At 44.9% G+C, this 16,583-nt stretch overlaps 3 protein-coding genes across 3 annotated transcripts; all 3 read right to left on the reverse strand.

Moving 5' to 3' along the window:
• Positions 1-450: 450 nt before the first annotated feature.
• On the reverse strand, positions 451-3,822 carry pycr1a (pyrroline-5-carboxylate reductase 1a). The gene is made up of 8 exons (XM_067232850.1): positions 3,698-3,822; positions 3,387-3,463; positions 3,171-3,241; positions 2,861-3,040; positions 2,225-2,446; positions 1,757-1,849; positions 1,441-1,604; positions 451-1,074 (listed from the first exon to the last, which is right to left on the reverse strand). Exons 2-8 carry the CDS (start codon positions 3,451-3,453, stop codon positions 912-914), a joined length of 960 nt encoding a protein of 319 aa, XP_067088951.1. The 5' UTR covers positions 3,454-3,463; positions 3,698-3,822; the 3' UTR covers positions 451-911.
• A 973-nt stretch (positions 3,823-4,795) lies between these two features.
• On the reverse strand, positions 4,796-6,998 carry LOC136940836 (myeloid-associated differentiation marker-like protein 2). Its single transcript, XM_067233158.1, has 2 exons — positions 6,576-6,998; positions 4,796-6,212 (listed from the first exon to the last, which is right to left on the reverse strand). The coding sequence occupies exon 2, from the start codon at positions 6,065-6,067 to the stop codon at positions 5,156-5,158; it is 912 nt and encodes a 303-aa protein (XP_067089259.1). The 5' UTR covers positions 6,068-6,212; positions 6,576-6,998; the 3' UTR covers positions 4,796-5,155.
• Positions 6,999-9,326: 2,328 nt separating this feature from the next.
• notum1a (notum, palmitoleoyl-protein carboxylesterase a) lies at positions 9,327-15,909 on the reverse strand. Its single transcript, XM_067233436.1, has 11 exons — positions 15,584-15,909; positions 12,494-12,546; positions 12,270-12,365; positions 11,780-11,840; positions 11,592-11,650; positions 11,395-11,497; positions 11,104-11,289; positions 10,650-10,747; positions 10,191-10,338; positions 9,797-9,844; positions 9,327-9,633 (listed from the first exon to the last, which is right to left on the reverse strand). Exons 1-11 carry the CDS (start codon positions 15,907-15,909, stop codon positions 9,327-9,329), a joined length of 1,485 nt encoding a protein of 494 aa, XP_067089537.1.
• Between the last annotated feature and the right edge of the window lie 674 nt (positions 15,910-16,583).

The following is a 16,583-nucleotide window of genomic DNA, read 5'->3' on the forward strand; positions in this document are numbered from 1 at the left end:
GGGAGGCAAAGGCGTGCACACTCAGCATAACAACACAATTTTGTTACATCTCGAGTTTGAACTTACCAAGCTCTATGAAGCTGTTGTTGAGTAGATCTTTCTGTCCACTAATAAGTGAAAAGTAGGACAAAGCGTACAAATATTCTGGCGAAATATGACAGTCAGGTCAGCGTGGTTTTGTGCCCTCCTTGTTGATTCCTTTCTCTTGTATAGAAGCCAGACGTCAGATGATGTTTGGTCACGTGTCTTCATTCATGAAGGATCTACTCAAGGCATTTTAGGGGGATACATTGCAACAAAAAAAGTGTCTGATGCACAATAATTTGCAGAATGTTACAGTGTTTCTAATGTAATGAAGAACGGTAACAGGCAATCACGGTAGCTCTTACTGATGCTTTGTGTTCGTTGACACAAATAAACCAATTCAAATGTTTTTCGATACAAGTTTTTGGATAAAATGTGTAACAAACATTAATTTATTTATATGATGCTTATATAATTACAAAACAGCAGTTAACAGATTTCTCCAGCTTAACGCAGATATGATGCCTGTCAAGACCCTTGCCCCACAAAACTGTATCAAAATGAAATGAAACGGTTCTTTTCACAACATTAGCAAGACAGAGGTAATGCACTCTTACGAGCCATAGACTCGGTACATACTATTTTGGGTATCTTTGTTGTTTTTCCTGCAGTGAATGGAATTCTGGCCTGTTGCTCAGGTCTTGCAAAGTCTATTTCTTCAACTGCTCCAAGTGGTCACTACTTTGAGGTGGTTTGTACTTATGTTTGGAGTATGTCATGTGACACTGTACCCCAATAGAAGCTATAGTATATATTTTAAATGGTGTAACTTCCCATCTTTCATTCACCACTGTTGGTAATCCCTTTTCACTCGTCCAGGATAAGGCTCAGTACTTCTTCCTGGGGCTGCTGTTGTTAAACAGGTTGATGCCACCCCTGACGCCCACTTCTGCTCTGGACACCCCTGGCTGCTGCAGCACCTTGTCAAGTGTTGTCTTCTTAATGGCAGCAGGGGAGATGTTTTCCTGGTCAGCCAAGAATTGAAGCTCCCTACGAGGAGGGGGAAAAAAAAAACCATGTACCATGGAGAATTGACATTTTGGAATCTCCTATGGTCTTCCTTGAAGTAATTTGACAGAACTGCATTTTCAATTAACAAATGTATTCAAATAGCACCCTCTAGTGTCTGAATAACCAAACAGCAGGTCTGCAAAAACAGTGGGACAGAGACTTGAATTCCCTTAGTAAATGCAGATATGACATATGTTGTCGTACACTACTGTTGCCGTATACAGCTCTCAATCCATTAACATGGTCCTGAAATACTGATGCCACAAAAGGAAGTGAAGAGTCAGTATCACAGACAAACAAATACACAAATCAACCAAAAATATTTATTTGGGGCTAGCAGCTTACCTGGTTCTGATACAGGAGGCCTCCACAGCATTGATAAGAAGACTTCTGAAGCCTCCACTCTCCATGACATGCAACGCATGGATGGTGGCACCCCCTGGAGAACACACGTCATCCTTCAGCTGGCCTGGGTGCTGCTCTGAGTCCAACAGCATCTTGGCTGCTCCCTAGGAGAGAAAGAAAAAGGTGGGGGGAGAGAGAGACAGAGAAGGGTGCACTGTAGCTCTTACCTGGAGAATTCTGGTCATGACAACTGAACTGAAACATATGGAAAATGTAGAGATTTTCATAGAAGAAGAGGAGAGGTTTTGAATCTCACCAGCAGGGCTTGAGCTCCAAGCCTTACAGCCAGTCTCCTAGGTAGACCCATCTTCACCCCACCATCCGCAAGAGCATCCAAGGCTGTGAACGCCTACAGGGGCATAACCATAACACATGTACACCAAGAAACGTAAAAACCTCAGAACATATCCGGTGAAAAGAAAACAGGTAAAAAGCAACAGCAGGAGTTTAGAGTTCTGTCCACATTGGATTATACTTAACAATGTAACACAGGCAAACCTCAGGTCACACAGAGACAGAGACAGACACAGACACAGAGAGAGAGAGAGAGAGAGAGAGAGAGAGAGAGAGAGAGAGAGAGAGAGAGAGAGACAGAGAGAGAGACAGAGACAGAGAGAGAGAGAGACAGAGAGAGACAGAGAGAGAGAGAGAGAGAGAGAGAGAGAGAGAGAGAGAGAGAGAGAGAGAGAGAGAGAGAGAGAGAGAGAGATTCCAGCTCACTCACGTAGGCAGGGCCACTGCCACTCAGCCCAGTGACCGCATCAATCAGGTCCTCCTCCACCTCGGTGCAGTAGCCCACGCTGGACATAAGCTGCTCCAGCAGTTTCCCATCCTCCACCTGTGCGTGAGTGCCTGTGGCGTACACCGTAGCGCCCTCGCGCACCACCACGGGCGTGTTGGTCATGCAGCGCATCACCTTGGGAAATTGGCGGTGTTGGAACAGCTTCTGCAAGGGGGTGGGTGTGGTGGTGGGGGCGAAGAATAGGGAACAATAATAGGTCATATTTAAGTTCCAAGAATAATTGTAAGCAAACTTAATTTAGGATTAGCTCATATCTAATTTTGTATTGTTAGATCCAGACCGTTTCAGATCTTACACAACAAGTGACTGCTAACCAAGTATCTGTGCAAATTCAGAGAAATTTCAGGCAAGAGCCAGTGTGTTTTATGTTACAGCCTGATACTTGTCCCCGTGAGACCACAGCACAGTGGAGAAGAAGGGTAAAACTTTGTCCAAAATCATACCATTAAATCATATAATTCTTACTTCATACACTTCACAAAGACAGAATTCCACCCAACAGTTTGCACCTATGGAAGACCACTCGGTGGGCCTACTTCTATATTAACAACACTGTACCTTCTCAATAGAGCTGATAGTGACACCTGCTGCACAGGAGACAATGAGATGACGGTCTTCTATATCTGGTCCAATCTCATCCAACACAAATGGAATGATGTGTGGTTTGACAGCAAGGAAGAGAACATCACTCTTGTTCACCACTTCCTTGTTGCTCATTGTAAGATTGACACCCAATTTCTGCACGATAAAGCAAAAGATTTGGTACTTGAACACATCCTTCCAAGTGTATGCTTTGCCAAAGGTACACTTGTTCAGGGGGGTTGAATAAGGCACCAAGTGCAAACAAACGGATGCCATCACCACTCACTCGCAGACCGGCTACTGTGGGGAGGTCTGTGTCTGGAGAGCTGGCTATGATTCTATTACCGGCAATCACACCTGCCATGAAATACAGAAGCAGAGATCACTACTCTGAGGTGAACAATCAGGTGAACATGCATATATATACATTCACATGTGTATATAGTGTTTGGTGGTGTGAGTATATATAGTGGTGTGAGTTTGTTTTAGCAAGAATACTGACCTGCAGCTGAGAAGCCCCTAACCAGAGCATGGGCCAACTGGCCCGCTCCTATGAAACCCACACTCATCCCAGTCCACCTGCACAATTAGAATAGAAAATTCCAATAGGTACATATAAGGGAGTAAACTGTAAAAAGACGGTAAATGTTCTTCCAGTAGAAAAACAACATGTTCCCTGGTACCATAGCAAGCTAACCTCCAATGAACTGACAGGATAGTAATCGCTTCCTGGTAATATTGATGCTTCAATGCGCTAATAACGAAAACAAATAGCATGGCACATACAGACATTTACATAATTTAGCTACTTACAGATGTGACGAGTAAATAAATAGTTTCGTTGACTTAAGTTGACGCTTGATAGACAGAACAGCAAATTAGTTACCCTGTGTCAACGTGGCTTCGCCCTCAACAACTATCCAATACGTAACATGCATGCGGCAAAACGCTGACGTATTTAAAGTGACACGCATCAGAGCCAATGGAATAGGATCTTTGCGCTGTGAATAGCCAATTGCTGTTGCCATGTTCCTTGTTATGGGCAGTCTCTGTAAGATGAAGAACCAGTTGCATCAGGCTCTTGAGCAAAGTGTTTAAGCGTGGGGAGGAAAAAGTAGGTTAACTTCTCCCACCTACTGGTCGATGATAGAAAAGGATAGCCTAACATTATACTGTCAAACTGTGAGGACAAACTCCACCAATGAAGAATCAAAATCAGGTTGAGTGAGTTATGTAAACTCTCCACATTTATTCAAGACACTTTCACAATAGAAAACACGATTAATACATTGCATTTCTTTTAATTATAGACTAATATAACACAGCATTCAGTTTTCAAGTAGCATATATAATTAACTTCTACATACCTATATTTGATCAAAATGCATCATTTATCCCATCATTGTTTATGAATGCACATTAGATTTGATCAAGGTATGTAATGAACAATGTCCATCATAGTGAAAAAACGATCTACTATCTCTGATCTCGTACTCTTACGTAAATACTAGGGCTAGGTTGAAAGCCCTATATTCAAACAAACTTCTGAAATGACCGTTACAATTAGTAAGTGAAGGCTCCTTCATAAGGCAATGTTTTTACTCTGTCAGGGAAAATCAAAGTCTTCATATGGACCATTATTATGGTAATCCTTACATGTGCTTATGCTGCCCAGGTATTCAACCCTGTTTCTGCTCACACAAGCTTGTCCTAAGACATGCTGAGACAGAACATTTCATACTTGATACTAGGAGATGAAAATGCACTTGGGTGCTGAGGTGGCCATCTCTCCCAGTTTCCTCTTATGGCCCAAGATGCTTAGCTAAGCCTTTCTGGTCCCCCTGGTTTTCTGCCTCCTACAGGGGGCCATTGAAGGATGTGGGGGGGGGGGGGGGGGGGGGGGGGGCGTAGTAGGAGGCCATGTGGAATCGGTCCTGGGTGAACCTTTAACAGCTTGACTGATATTCTCTTTGATGAAATGAGATGATGACGCCATGTAAAACTCAGAACACTGATTAAGATGTGCAACACAGCAACTGTACAAAGGCACTGCACTGCACTACAAGACAGTAGTACAGATGAGGCTTTCAGAAAACCTTGAGCAATGATGGGAAATGACCCACTGCACTAAGACAGATCAAACGGCCACTGATAACACAGAATACATGATTTCTACTACATCCTCATTAGGAGTTAGTGGATGGTGTCCGCCCAGCTGTCTGCCAGTGCATGTCTGTGTCAGTGGGCCAGGGTCAGTGGAGGAGCCTCGGGCTAGGCAGCAGACTGGGAGACAAAGCGGATCCTCTGGGAGTACACCAGGTCAGTGAAGTAAAGGATGAGGTTGACGTTGGTGAACACGGCCACCACCAGCTTGCTGTCCCAGGCACACTTCCCCCGGGGGCAGTCCTCCGGGCGGGCCGTGGTGCCGTACTTCTTGTCGAAGCTGAAGATGGGCCACACCAAGGCGGTGCTGAGGTACAGAAGCATGGCCAGGAAGGTGTAGATCACCACAAAGCGGTCGAAAGGGAAACGCAGGGCGGAGGTCCTCCCCGACACGGTCGCGGCAACCACCACCACGGTGACGGAGAAGCACAGGCTGTACACCACCACGCAGTACTGGGTGGGGATGTGGCGGGTGTATTCGCTGTCATTGGCCAGGGCTCCAAAGATGATGCATGCCACGAAGGCCTGGACCACCTTGAGTAAGCCCGACATGGTGGCCATGTAGCCCACGACGTGGCCAGGCTTGGCCCGGGTCAGGAACACCTCAGCCGCATAGGCGAAGCTACAAACACTGGAGCAGACGGTGACGGCAATGCCGTAGTTCCTCACCTCGCAGCCCTCGGTGGGGCACTCCGTCTGGAGGAAGTAGACAGGGTAGACGACGGAGGCGGTGATGTACATGAGGGTGGCCAGCATGGCGAACGCCACGGTGAAGTTGTCCCAGGAGATGGGCATGCAAGCGTGGAGCCGCGTCACGTCCAGGATGAACACCACCAAGGTGACGGCGAAGCTGAAGCACCACACGAACATGCAAAACGTCCCGTAGGAGGCGCTGTAGCCCGCGCCGTGGGCCACCAGGGCCATGATGGTGCAGCTGAGCAGCAGTTGGCACATGCGGGCAGCTCCCAGGAAAGACAGCACGGCTCCCTTGTTGAGGAAGTGTCCTCCATGAGAGTCCATGGTCTCCCACGTGTCCCCTGTCCAACAGCTTCTGGAAGATTCTTTCCGACAAGGCCTGCTGCTCCAGGCTGGGTGTCTCTGCTCCTCTGCTCACACTGGGTGTCTTTCCCCTGGCAACGTAGACCTCACCCTTCTTCGCCTCACCCTTTTTATAGACAAGACTTAATTACAAATCTCTCTCTATGTTTTCCTGCCTGCCCCTTGTAATTAGTGCAGCGTGTTGAGGGATCAAATTACAGTCTAACTGCGTTTAGTGTGTATTTCTCTTTACAGTTACATAGCAATACACTGTCATGAATGAAAAGGAGTTAAAGCAGAGAAATTTGCCAGAACACATTCAAGAAGCAAATGTATTTGTTTACCTACAGGTATCCAAATGTGTGTGATCGGAACTGTGTTAGTTTGGTATTAATTTTGTCAGCTGTATTGTGCTCTCAACATAGCATGTTACTAACTGTCTTCTCTACTTTTTCTGTACTGTGTATGCACCTGTTGAATGGCACATTACCCTTGTGTCTGAAATAGAAGAGGCATCAAATGGCTGTGCTCTCTCAAAAGTATTTATCTTCCTCTTCAATACATTTCCAAAGACTCAGAGATGACTTTAGAAAAAGCAAGTCCACTTCATGTCCTCATAAAGTCCAGTGAATTGGGCCGTTCAGTGCATTCAGTGTTCAATAACCCAATATAGCCCACAGGGGTTATAGGGGTTGTAATCCTTTCTGTCAAGGTCCAATACTGGTCAGCTCAGTCCGTCCTCTGTCGGGGGAAAACTCCCACCTTCTGATCTCACTTTCATGTGTTCTCGTGTCCTCACTCTCACTCTCTCTTTCTATCTCTCTCTTTCTCTCTCTCTATCTGCCCCTTTCTCCCCTCTTTCTCTCTCTCCACTGTCTTTCTCTACTTTTAATTAAGACAAGCGCACACTCCCTCTCTCTCTTATGTGATAGTATGTGCTCTATTGCTTGCCAGGGAAGTTGTTCAAATGACTGCAGTGCTGAACCAAGGGTTGTGAACCACACCAGGACTAAAAATAGGGGGTCTCTATTCCACAGATGGGTGGAGTGTGCAGGCAGCAGTGTGGGGAGTCATGTTTCCGGGGCGACTAGGACTGACTCAGAGCCCTCTCCCAGAGAGACTGGCGCTCAGCCCCTGTGTAATGACAGGGGAGGAACGCTAAAGTCCCGTTGGAGCCAGAAATTACTCTCAAGTCCTAAGGGATGATTATACATGACTCATTGCGGCCTTGAGTTTTTATATCTGTGCAAGATGGATAGAAACAGAAATGTAAATAGCTCCTGGAAAATGGCTGCCAGATTTATGCTTTGTTATTGCGGTGGAGATCCTGTGTAGGTACTTTAGTTTCCATGGATACGTTATTATAGAGTAAAATTCATAGACACTAAAGGTTGAAGCTTAATAATATAAGTGTCAACCTTTAGTATCTAGTGATAAAGAGTGATAGGCATGTTTGAGCTGCAAGCCTGGTGGTCTGAGTTCCAGCACTAGTTATTACTGCATCCTGTGTGATAGGATGTGTCAAAGCGGATTGAAGAAAAACAAGACAACATGAAGTCGTATCATTTGAAATATTTGTAATGGGTCTTTCCTTTGAAGTCTGATACAAAGACATGCAATCAACACAAAGAGAAAAAAACTGCAATATATTTACAATTTACAAAGAATCACTTCTCTGTGAAAATAGCACTTATAAATATGATTTACATAACAAAATAAATATGTAAATTACCATTGTAGCTTGAGTTTTGTCTGTTAAAAAATATGTTACAGAATAAAATTACAATTAGTAATAACTTTCTTCTCGGGTGTGTTGTGAAATAGAGGTCCTTTAAAACATTATTTATAAGCCTTAACATAAAACATTGTCATTATATTAAAAAGTGATTTCTATTAAAAATACAAGAAGGGAGTTACAATTGTGAACACTTAATATAACCTATACAAATACTCAAAAATAATCCAATACATGATATTCATCTCCCTTTGAATGTAAATTGCATTGAATCTAAAGACTGGTCTACAAAGCAGATGAGGAGTATCAAGCAGAATGTGACATCCACATTCTGAGACCAAACACCATTATTCTTAAGTGTGAGTGGTCATGATGTTACTGATGGGGTTTGTGAGTTGCTGACTATGCCTTGGCACTGTGGTGTGTGGATAAACTAGTGGCAGGCCTAGGATTGCGTAAGGCTCACCTTGAGAACCACATATCCGAATTTGTTTCAATTCTACTGAAAATGACGATTGCGGACATGGATTTGACTCATGTCACACTGTGTCGTGGTAGATGCTCACACTCACAATTAGACGAGATGATGTCGTCTAAAAGGCCTATGACAAAATAATTGTTTTTGGAATGTGTTACATTGTTAAAAGGTATTTTGCTCGTTTAAAGAATGAGGTTAGCGCTGAGTAGACAACCATTGTACTTTACATTGTTCAGGTAAAAATAACAGCTTATGTAGAGCAGTCTGGTGTGACAATAATGTCATGAGTTGATCGGGAGTGAGACCTGGTGGTTATCTCTCTCCTCTATTGTGTGTGTCTCTTTCTCCATCCTCCACTGTGCTAGATAAAGGCAGAGGTAACTACTGTTGTAAAGTCCTCGCTGTCTCCTTTCCTTAATCCAGTGCTTTTCACACCATTTATGTGTGCCTGTTCTTGACTTGACGAAGAAATACTGTTTGGGTAGAGCCCAACAATAGCAAACAGACTTAAACTTTGTATTATTAACTTTATATACTCTCTATAGACTACTTAACAAAGACAACTCTGTTAAGTCATTGTAGTTTGCCTTTTTAACAATGACTAAAATGAAAACTATAAACACAGATAAAAGAATGTAAAAAAACAGCCAAAAAAAAACAAAACAATGAGCATCCTTAAAACTGGATTACATTCGTGCTTTTCTTTTCTTTTACAACCAAAAGATAATTTAAGATGAGAGTAGCAGAGATGTGTGCCTTGTCATGGTGGGATGTTGCCCTGGTACCCATTACAGTACTGGGTTGTGAGAGGCTTTTCTGGGTGAAGGGTCAGGGGTCATTGGGGTTAAGGGACACCGGAGAGTAGCCCTTGGTTTTAACTGAGGTCAGGTCTGGATGGGATAGGCTAGGGGATGGGGATTAGGAAAGGGCTCTGGTGGGGGTTCAGGGCTGAGCTGGAGGTATAAGAAGTGGGGTCTGGACAGACACCAGTCACCCCCTGGACTTAGACTGGCAGTGTCCCTGGTTGTTTAGCTACCACTGCTGAGCATGCCCAGTAGCTTGCTGGGGTCCATGCCCTGCTGCTGGGCCATCTTCTGCACATCAAATCCCATGTGCATGAGGAACTGGATGACGTTCATCTCCTGGCCAGTGAACTGGTCCCGGATGGTGGGGCAGGTGGGATTGCAGTGGGGCCAGGGGCAGCTGTCAATCAGATGGACGGGACAGCCTTTGGGGGGGGCCTTGTTGTTCCTGCTGTTGTCGTGGAGACTGCGGTCCCAGCAGTGAAGTGCCCGGGGAAGAGAGGTTCCTTTGACTTGGATATCAATCCAGTAACTAGACCAGACACAAGAGGGCGCCATCAGCTTGTTTACAGACCTTACATGACACAGGCAGCTGACTCTGGATTAAAGCTACATGGAATCATTTAGCAGGTGCTTGAGGTACTATAGAGCCTGAGGAAAACATAAAAAATCAAACACTGAGTCAGAATACTCACTTCCTTGTGATTACTTCATGGGAGAGACAGGCTGGAGCAAACATGGCCCTGCAAATAACATCGGTTAATTAGAAATATGTCATACAAGGATCCAAAGGGCACTGACATTACAATTGATATTATTTTTTGACATAACTTTCTCTGAACTTTCATAAACCATGATCCTGTATTTTTGTGTCCTATGGGCGATACGAGTACTACAGGTTTACATGCTTAGTATCTGACGTTGACTCTTCCTTGGCACAAACCACTATAGTCCTTGACTATCTGCTGTTCTTACTGTATACATTATTCGTACATTGCTTTGGATAAAAGTGTCAGCTAAATGAACAAATATGCCCCACACAAACATATAAAGGTACGTTTGTATTGGGAAGTCTGAGCTGGAGCTTACGGGACGTCTTTGAGTGTGTTCCTCAGCTCTATGCCCAGGTTCTGGATGTAACGCCACTGTCCCTCCTGAACAGGCTGTCCCGTCAGGTGGATGTTGTCCACGGTCAGCTGGGCCTCGTCAAACAGCCACTGGACCACAAACACCGGGCCTGGGTGCGGGGGTAGACAGTCAGAGCAGGGTGGTTTCAGGAAAACACACACACACTGGAATTTTTATATTCCATGGTTTACAGTATGTACTACATATACATACACGTTTACGTGTTTGCAGACACACACACAAACAGAAATACTAACACGAACACACATACCGGTACACACACACCCTTCCTACCCCCAGCACACACACACACACACTGACTCAATCATTCTCACTCATTCGCATTAGACTGTTATAATATGGGATAACATTAAAACAGGCATTGTGAAATGAGAACCCATGTTCTCTCACGACACTCACTCTTTATGGAAGGAAAGACTCTGTAGCCGAAGAAACAGTTCCACTCCTCCCCCTCGTGGGTCTGCCTGCACCTCTCTGGCACCACACTGCCCCAGTACCTGATGGGAAAAGGTCAAGGGTTAGGCTTTGAAGTGAAAAAAGGCCAGAAAAAACATTCAGGCTGACCACTGTGATCTCACTATCAGTAGTTTCATAAGACAGACAACTCATGGAGAAACATGGAGGGGTTTAGTGTCAGCGAAGGTCAGGGTGAATTCCACCCTCCATCACCTTACACAATTTAGGAGGTGAGTTGACATTTAAAATGCAAAAACTGTGTAAAAGAATAATGCAAAGTGTTGTGAAATCATCAGGTTTTTGGAATTCCGACCTCAACCTTGAATCTAAGTGGGTCAAAATTGAAAAGTAGTCCACCCCCCTCCCAACCCTGGTTGTAGCCCTGATGTGGCCTTACTTGATGCCTCTCTTGATGGCCTCTGTGGGGGCACAGCTGATGGTGTCCACACAGTCAGTGCAGCGGTACTGCTTGTTGTCCAGGAACCAGCCAGAGTCAGACAGGCCCCTGACCTGGATCCCAGGGTATCCCTCCAGCTGCTCAGACACCCGGTCCACATTCAGCAGAACCCCGGTCCCACCCGCGCTAGGGAGAGGAGGACACACAAGTGAGCCCGGGCCCACCAATGTTCTCACAGATAGACACATTTTGTTTTGAATGCACACTCGGACTGACATCATGTGGACTCACCTGCTCCCGGCTAGCAGCAGAACCTTGGCATTATCGAGGCCCTTGGTCAGCAGGTCTTTCACAACCTCCTGGATTATCAGAGACCCCATGAAGGCATAGCCACCTGTACACAACAACACAACAACACAAGAGAGACCGTGACCAACACAACACACACACATAAACACACACTTGAGGAGAAATACGTGGTCTCTTACTCTGATCTGTCTTGGCAGAAGCACCACTCCACACGTCACTGGAACAGTAAGGGATTAACCTGGAAAGTAACCATTCAAAGTCAACAACAGTCTTCTTTGACATAAACACACCCTAAAGTCACACACACACAGCTACAAACACACACATCTACACACACACACACACACACCATAAAACAGGAACTTACACCATGTTGGCGTTCCACCAGTGAGGGTTTTCCTCTGGAAGTGGAGACAAGATCCCGGTGCCTGCAGAGATGAACAGCAACAAGGCAATAAGAGAACATGTATCATTATCCATCATGCCCCTCCCAGACATATCCCCATCATCCTCATAATCGCAGTGTGGATTACAGTTATTACACCGCAATGAGAGAGACGGGCGGCCGGGCTCGCGTGGGAGCCGGGCGCCAGCCAGCCAGGTAGGCCTGAGCTGTGCCTCATCACTGGGTGTAGGTCTGCATCACACTGCAGATTAGAACACGTGGATCCCGTCCTTGTCATTACACGGGCCCCATGCTGTGCCTCGGCTGCTTTGTTCATGTGGTGTGTGGAGCCAGCGCAGACACCGAGGCTGCATGGAGTCGGGGCCCTGGCTGCGCGGAGGTGCAATGCGAGGGGCGTACGAGCGGACGGGACCGCAGTACTTAGGCATGCCTGTCTCCAGGCGAGTCAGACCTGTTTTGGTTTGGGGCCACTTGGATGAGCTCATCAGGCGCCTCATGGTCTCGTATCGGCTGTCGCAGTTCTCTTTGTTGAAGCAGTACCAGCCACCTGGAGACACACGCAAGAGACACAGACACCCAATCAGAATCCTTTGTTTCCGTCATGAAAAGGACCTCTAAATAGAATAAAATGTAAAGTAAATAGATAGGTGAGTCAATAGACTAGACAACACTCACCCTCTAAGAATAACAACCATCGCCTGCTTCCCCTGGACTCCTTCATGTAGTACCTTCAAGTGAAAGAAACAACATCAATATCTAATAGACAATGAAACCAAACACATTGGACCAAAAGATAAGGCACATAGTAAAAACAAAAAGTTGACTCAGTACCACAAAAATGTATTATGACATAGCAAGTCAAGTACGCAACACATTTAGGAGATACAAACCCAGAATTATGACATCACTGCTCCATTAAGTCACTGTTTATAAGCATGATCCATCTAGCTGTGACCTCATGTGTAAACATACTGCAGACGATCGGGCAAACTTCTCACTCAGAAGATTACTGACACTGTGAGGTCTGGAAACAACGACCCTTTGTTATGTTTGAACAGGTCTCACATTTATATATACTGTAGTTCTAGTCATTGGTGTCGGTGGAAATGACTCTTAACATGTCCCTTTGATCTAAACAGATAGGAAGTTATGTTTGAATGCTTGTCCTATGAGGAAACTCATGCGGAGATGAATCATCCATCAGAACTCCCCCAGGCCCCTACAACACCATCCCTAAGGGTTAGCCAAGCCACGCGTCCTGCACGTGGGCACTGCAGAAGACAACCATGGTCCCAGTGTTTACGCTGAGCTAACCACTCAGACACAGTGGCCTCACACACACACTTTTTCCTCAGGACCCTATCACGGCTGCCCTCATTCCTGCCTGGGCAGAAATGAAAACAGAGTCCAGACGTTCCCTGCCATGATGAAACTGTAGAAGGGGGGAGAATTCACATACATCCTGGCTGCTGTAAATCTTAAAGCTTCTCATGTAAAAGATCAGTTGAATAGGATCTTAGATATGTCCCCCTCTGCCCACATGAGGGCAATGCCATCATGAAGAGTTGTGTGCCTCAGAAGCATAAAATGATTACTAATCTGGACAATATCAGTCTTTTGGTAGAAAGACATCAACACAGCAATGTGTCCAATGGGTTCACAAAGCACATGCCCTCAGTCGTGGTTAGAACTCACACCAGGATCCAAAGAACCTACTTTGGAGATCCAAAGTAGGGAGACCAAAGCCACATACCATCATCACCGGTTCTGCTGGCACAACAAGCAGGCACGATTCTCCCTGTGTTAATATAACATTCAAAAACAATATCACAGATCCTGACATGGCGTTGTTGTTTTTTTTAACAGCAATAAACACCTCTGAGATTCAACTTTACTGCCAAAGATGTAACAGCATCAAGAAGGGAGAGTGATTGGAGCATGGGTGAGGTTTGTTACAATACTCATTCACTCACTCACTCACTCACTCAAACACTCACTCACACACACACTCCCTTGCTGTCTGTGTCCTACTGCTGATTCAACCATAAAAGCAGTAGAGAACGCCAATCCATTTGGAATGGCCCTACACATTATGTGATTTACATTGCAGAACGTTTGCAGAACATCATTTCTGGTGCCAGAACACATCATGTTTCATCCTAGTCTGTGTTCTCTTGAGGCCTGGTCTTTAAGGATACCAGAGAGCTAATACATCATGCTCCAGTGTTTCAGTAACAGGCTCTGGCTGCTGCTCTCCAGGTTGAATAAAGCTGCAGCTGGAGTCGGCCCGTGGAGGGATTATAACGTCCTGTCAGCAGACACTGAGGTGGCCGAGACAGCCATCTGCCAACGAATGGCTCCCCTAAGCTGTCCTCACACGGCGTTCCTAAAGAGCTAAGAGCTTTACCGGTCAAAGGGACCGCTCTTTATCGCGTACTTTCAAGGGTTTAGCACTGGAATTAAACGGAAAACTAAATCCATGAAGAGACATTGGTATCAAGACCTCTACTCTGCATGGTCCTCTCTTATAATAGGTTTTAATGGTCTGTGCCTTGTGGGCAGCCTGTTATAGGGGGTAATAACATCACCAATTAAATAGTTCCTCAATGGACTGGATTCAACTGATAAACATTTATTAATTAGATGCAGATATTACTGTCCTTCAACCTTGGTAACTTAGTAACCATATTTGTACATGCCAATACAAGTAAAATGTATGTTCCATATGTGTCCTTAACATAAATGCTAAATGTCCTTCAGGAATGAATGAGAGACATCTAAAACCAGTGGAACTGTCACCACAAAGATTCCTTGAAGCTAACATGGTCATACTCAATGAACTGAGAACATATTACATTTCTAAATAATAAAAATTGCCTCTTTCCCTAGAAATTAATATTGTATTATTAACCTCTGGCTTACACTACCTGGTTTAAGTGTTTTTGACGAATAGGAATGGCATAGACTGAATGTCAAACATATTAGGTTCAAATGATATGGGCCTAATGGGACTGCACTCTGATCCATCTGTTTGTCTTTGTCAGACAATGAAAGAGAGGCAGAGGTCCTTGGCTTAAAGAGAGCAGTGTCTCTCATTGACAAATGGACACCTAAATGAAGTGTTTTTAAAATGACCTGCCTTGAATAAAAAAGTACCTAATATGCAATATACTGTATTTTAGGATTTCCAATGGTACTCGTTAAATTGTGAAACAAGTCAGGGAGGACACCAAGGTAATCAACTTTGTCAAAGAACATTTTCTTTCTTTCTGGCTAAAAATAAATTATCACAGTAGAACTGGTTGGTGACATCCGTCAGAAAGCAACACTTAAGACCAAAGCTATGGCAAATGCGTAAAAGACTTGCGCTGTGGAGGGAGTTCTTTCAAGAATGCAATTCTGCATTCCGAATACTATGAATACTTTGACCAAGGAAATGAAGCGGGATACCCACGTGGCGGTGGCTTTCCACAAATACTTCACGCTCTACTATTGTGACGCAAAGCAGCTGTCAATCTCACATCACTTACCTAACGTCTACAGATGTTTCATTTGTTGAAATTCCCTTATTCCTTGAAGTTAATTAGTCAATTTAAGCCGTCAAAGAATTACACTGAGGAATTTGATACATATAATGCAAGGGAAATGTCGGAATCGTGTTTGAAACACGCCTTTTGTGGCAAAGCTATGGGCATCTCAACTGTAGGCGCGCAACCCCCCCCCCCCCCCTCCCCCCTCAAGATACAGGTGTCTTCGAATACATACCCGGCAGGTGTCCCGTCATTACACGTGACTGATGTATTCTCCAAAAAGTGCAACTTCATGTCATAATCGAGCTTCTGCGCCGAGCACGGGTAAAGGGACTGCGCAAGGTTCTTCACCTGAGTCATAAAATTGTCCATGTTCTCCTCAACGGCTGTGAAATCCAGAGGGAAGCTCTCCGTGGTGTCACCCCGGTCCCGGTATGTGGGAGAAGGCGGTGCCCGCCGTGGTTGCGGGTTACGACCACCTCGGAATCTTCTCGCGCCAAGAACTCCAGACTGCAAAAGTACTATCAGCAGAATCGAGGAAACTAATCTCATAGCCGTCATCTTTTCCGCGTGCAACCTGCAGTTTAGCGCTTACTTTGATGGATTTTCTCCCGAGTTTGTTTCTCCACTGGAAGATCTCGCTGTTTGGAGAATGAAACGAGAAAAAGGCAAACAATTACGCACGAGTTTGGAGACGCCAAGAGTCTATTCTGCCTTTACCTCAAAAGTGCAGTTGCCTCTTCTAAACAGGGTTTATTTTAGATTAAAATTCTTTACAGATCAGTGATTTTCTATTATGGTATTTTTTTTATTTGAAGTGTCCTCCGCGTGTCCTGAAAGCAGCACCTTCCTTCGTATGGTTCACTGGATTCTAAGTTTCATGTTCTCCAAACTACCACTGTCACTGCTACTGAAGCAAGCGTACGCTTCGAGTTAATGACAATTCTCATGCCATGCTCTGGAATTTTATTTAAACTTTCCCCCCTTCTGTCTTTCTTTAGCCAATCATGGAAGTGGGCAGGACTCCGGGCATGATCAAGCGTGGCAGACTTCCCCCCTTTTAATTTATTGAGGGAAAAATGCCCATGCTTTGGCTCTTTTGATCCGCGATGTTGCATTTGATGTGGTGGTTTTTACTGGCATTGAAATGCCTATTTCCCATTGCATGCAAATTTATAGAGTGAGAATAAGCCTCTTGTTACACCCTCGTCTCAGAATCAATTGGGGAAAAAATA

Source organism: Osmerus mordax, chromosome 3, assembly GCF_038355195.1.
Source record: "Osmerus mordax isolate fOsmMor3 chromosome 3, fOsmMor3.pri, whole genome shotgun sequence".
Classification (NCBI taxonomy): domain Eukaryota; kingdom Metazoa; phylum Chordata; class Actinopteri; order Osmeriformes; family Osmeridae; genus Osmerus; species Osmerus mordax.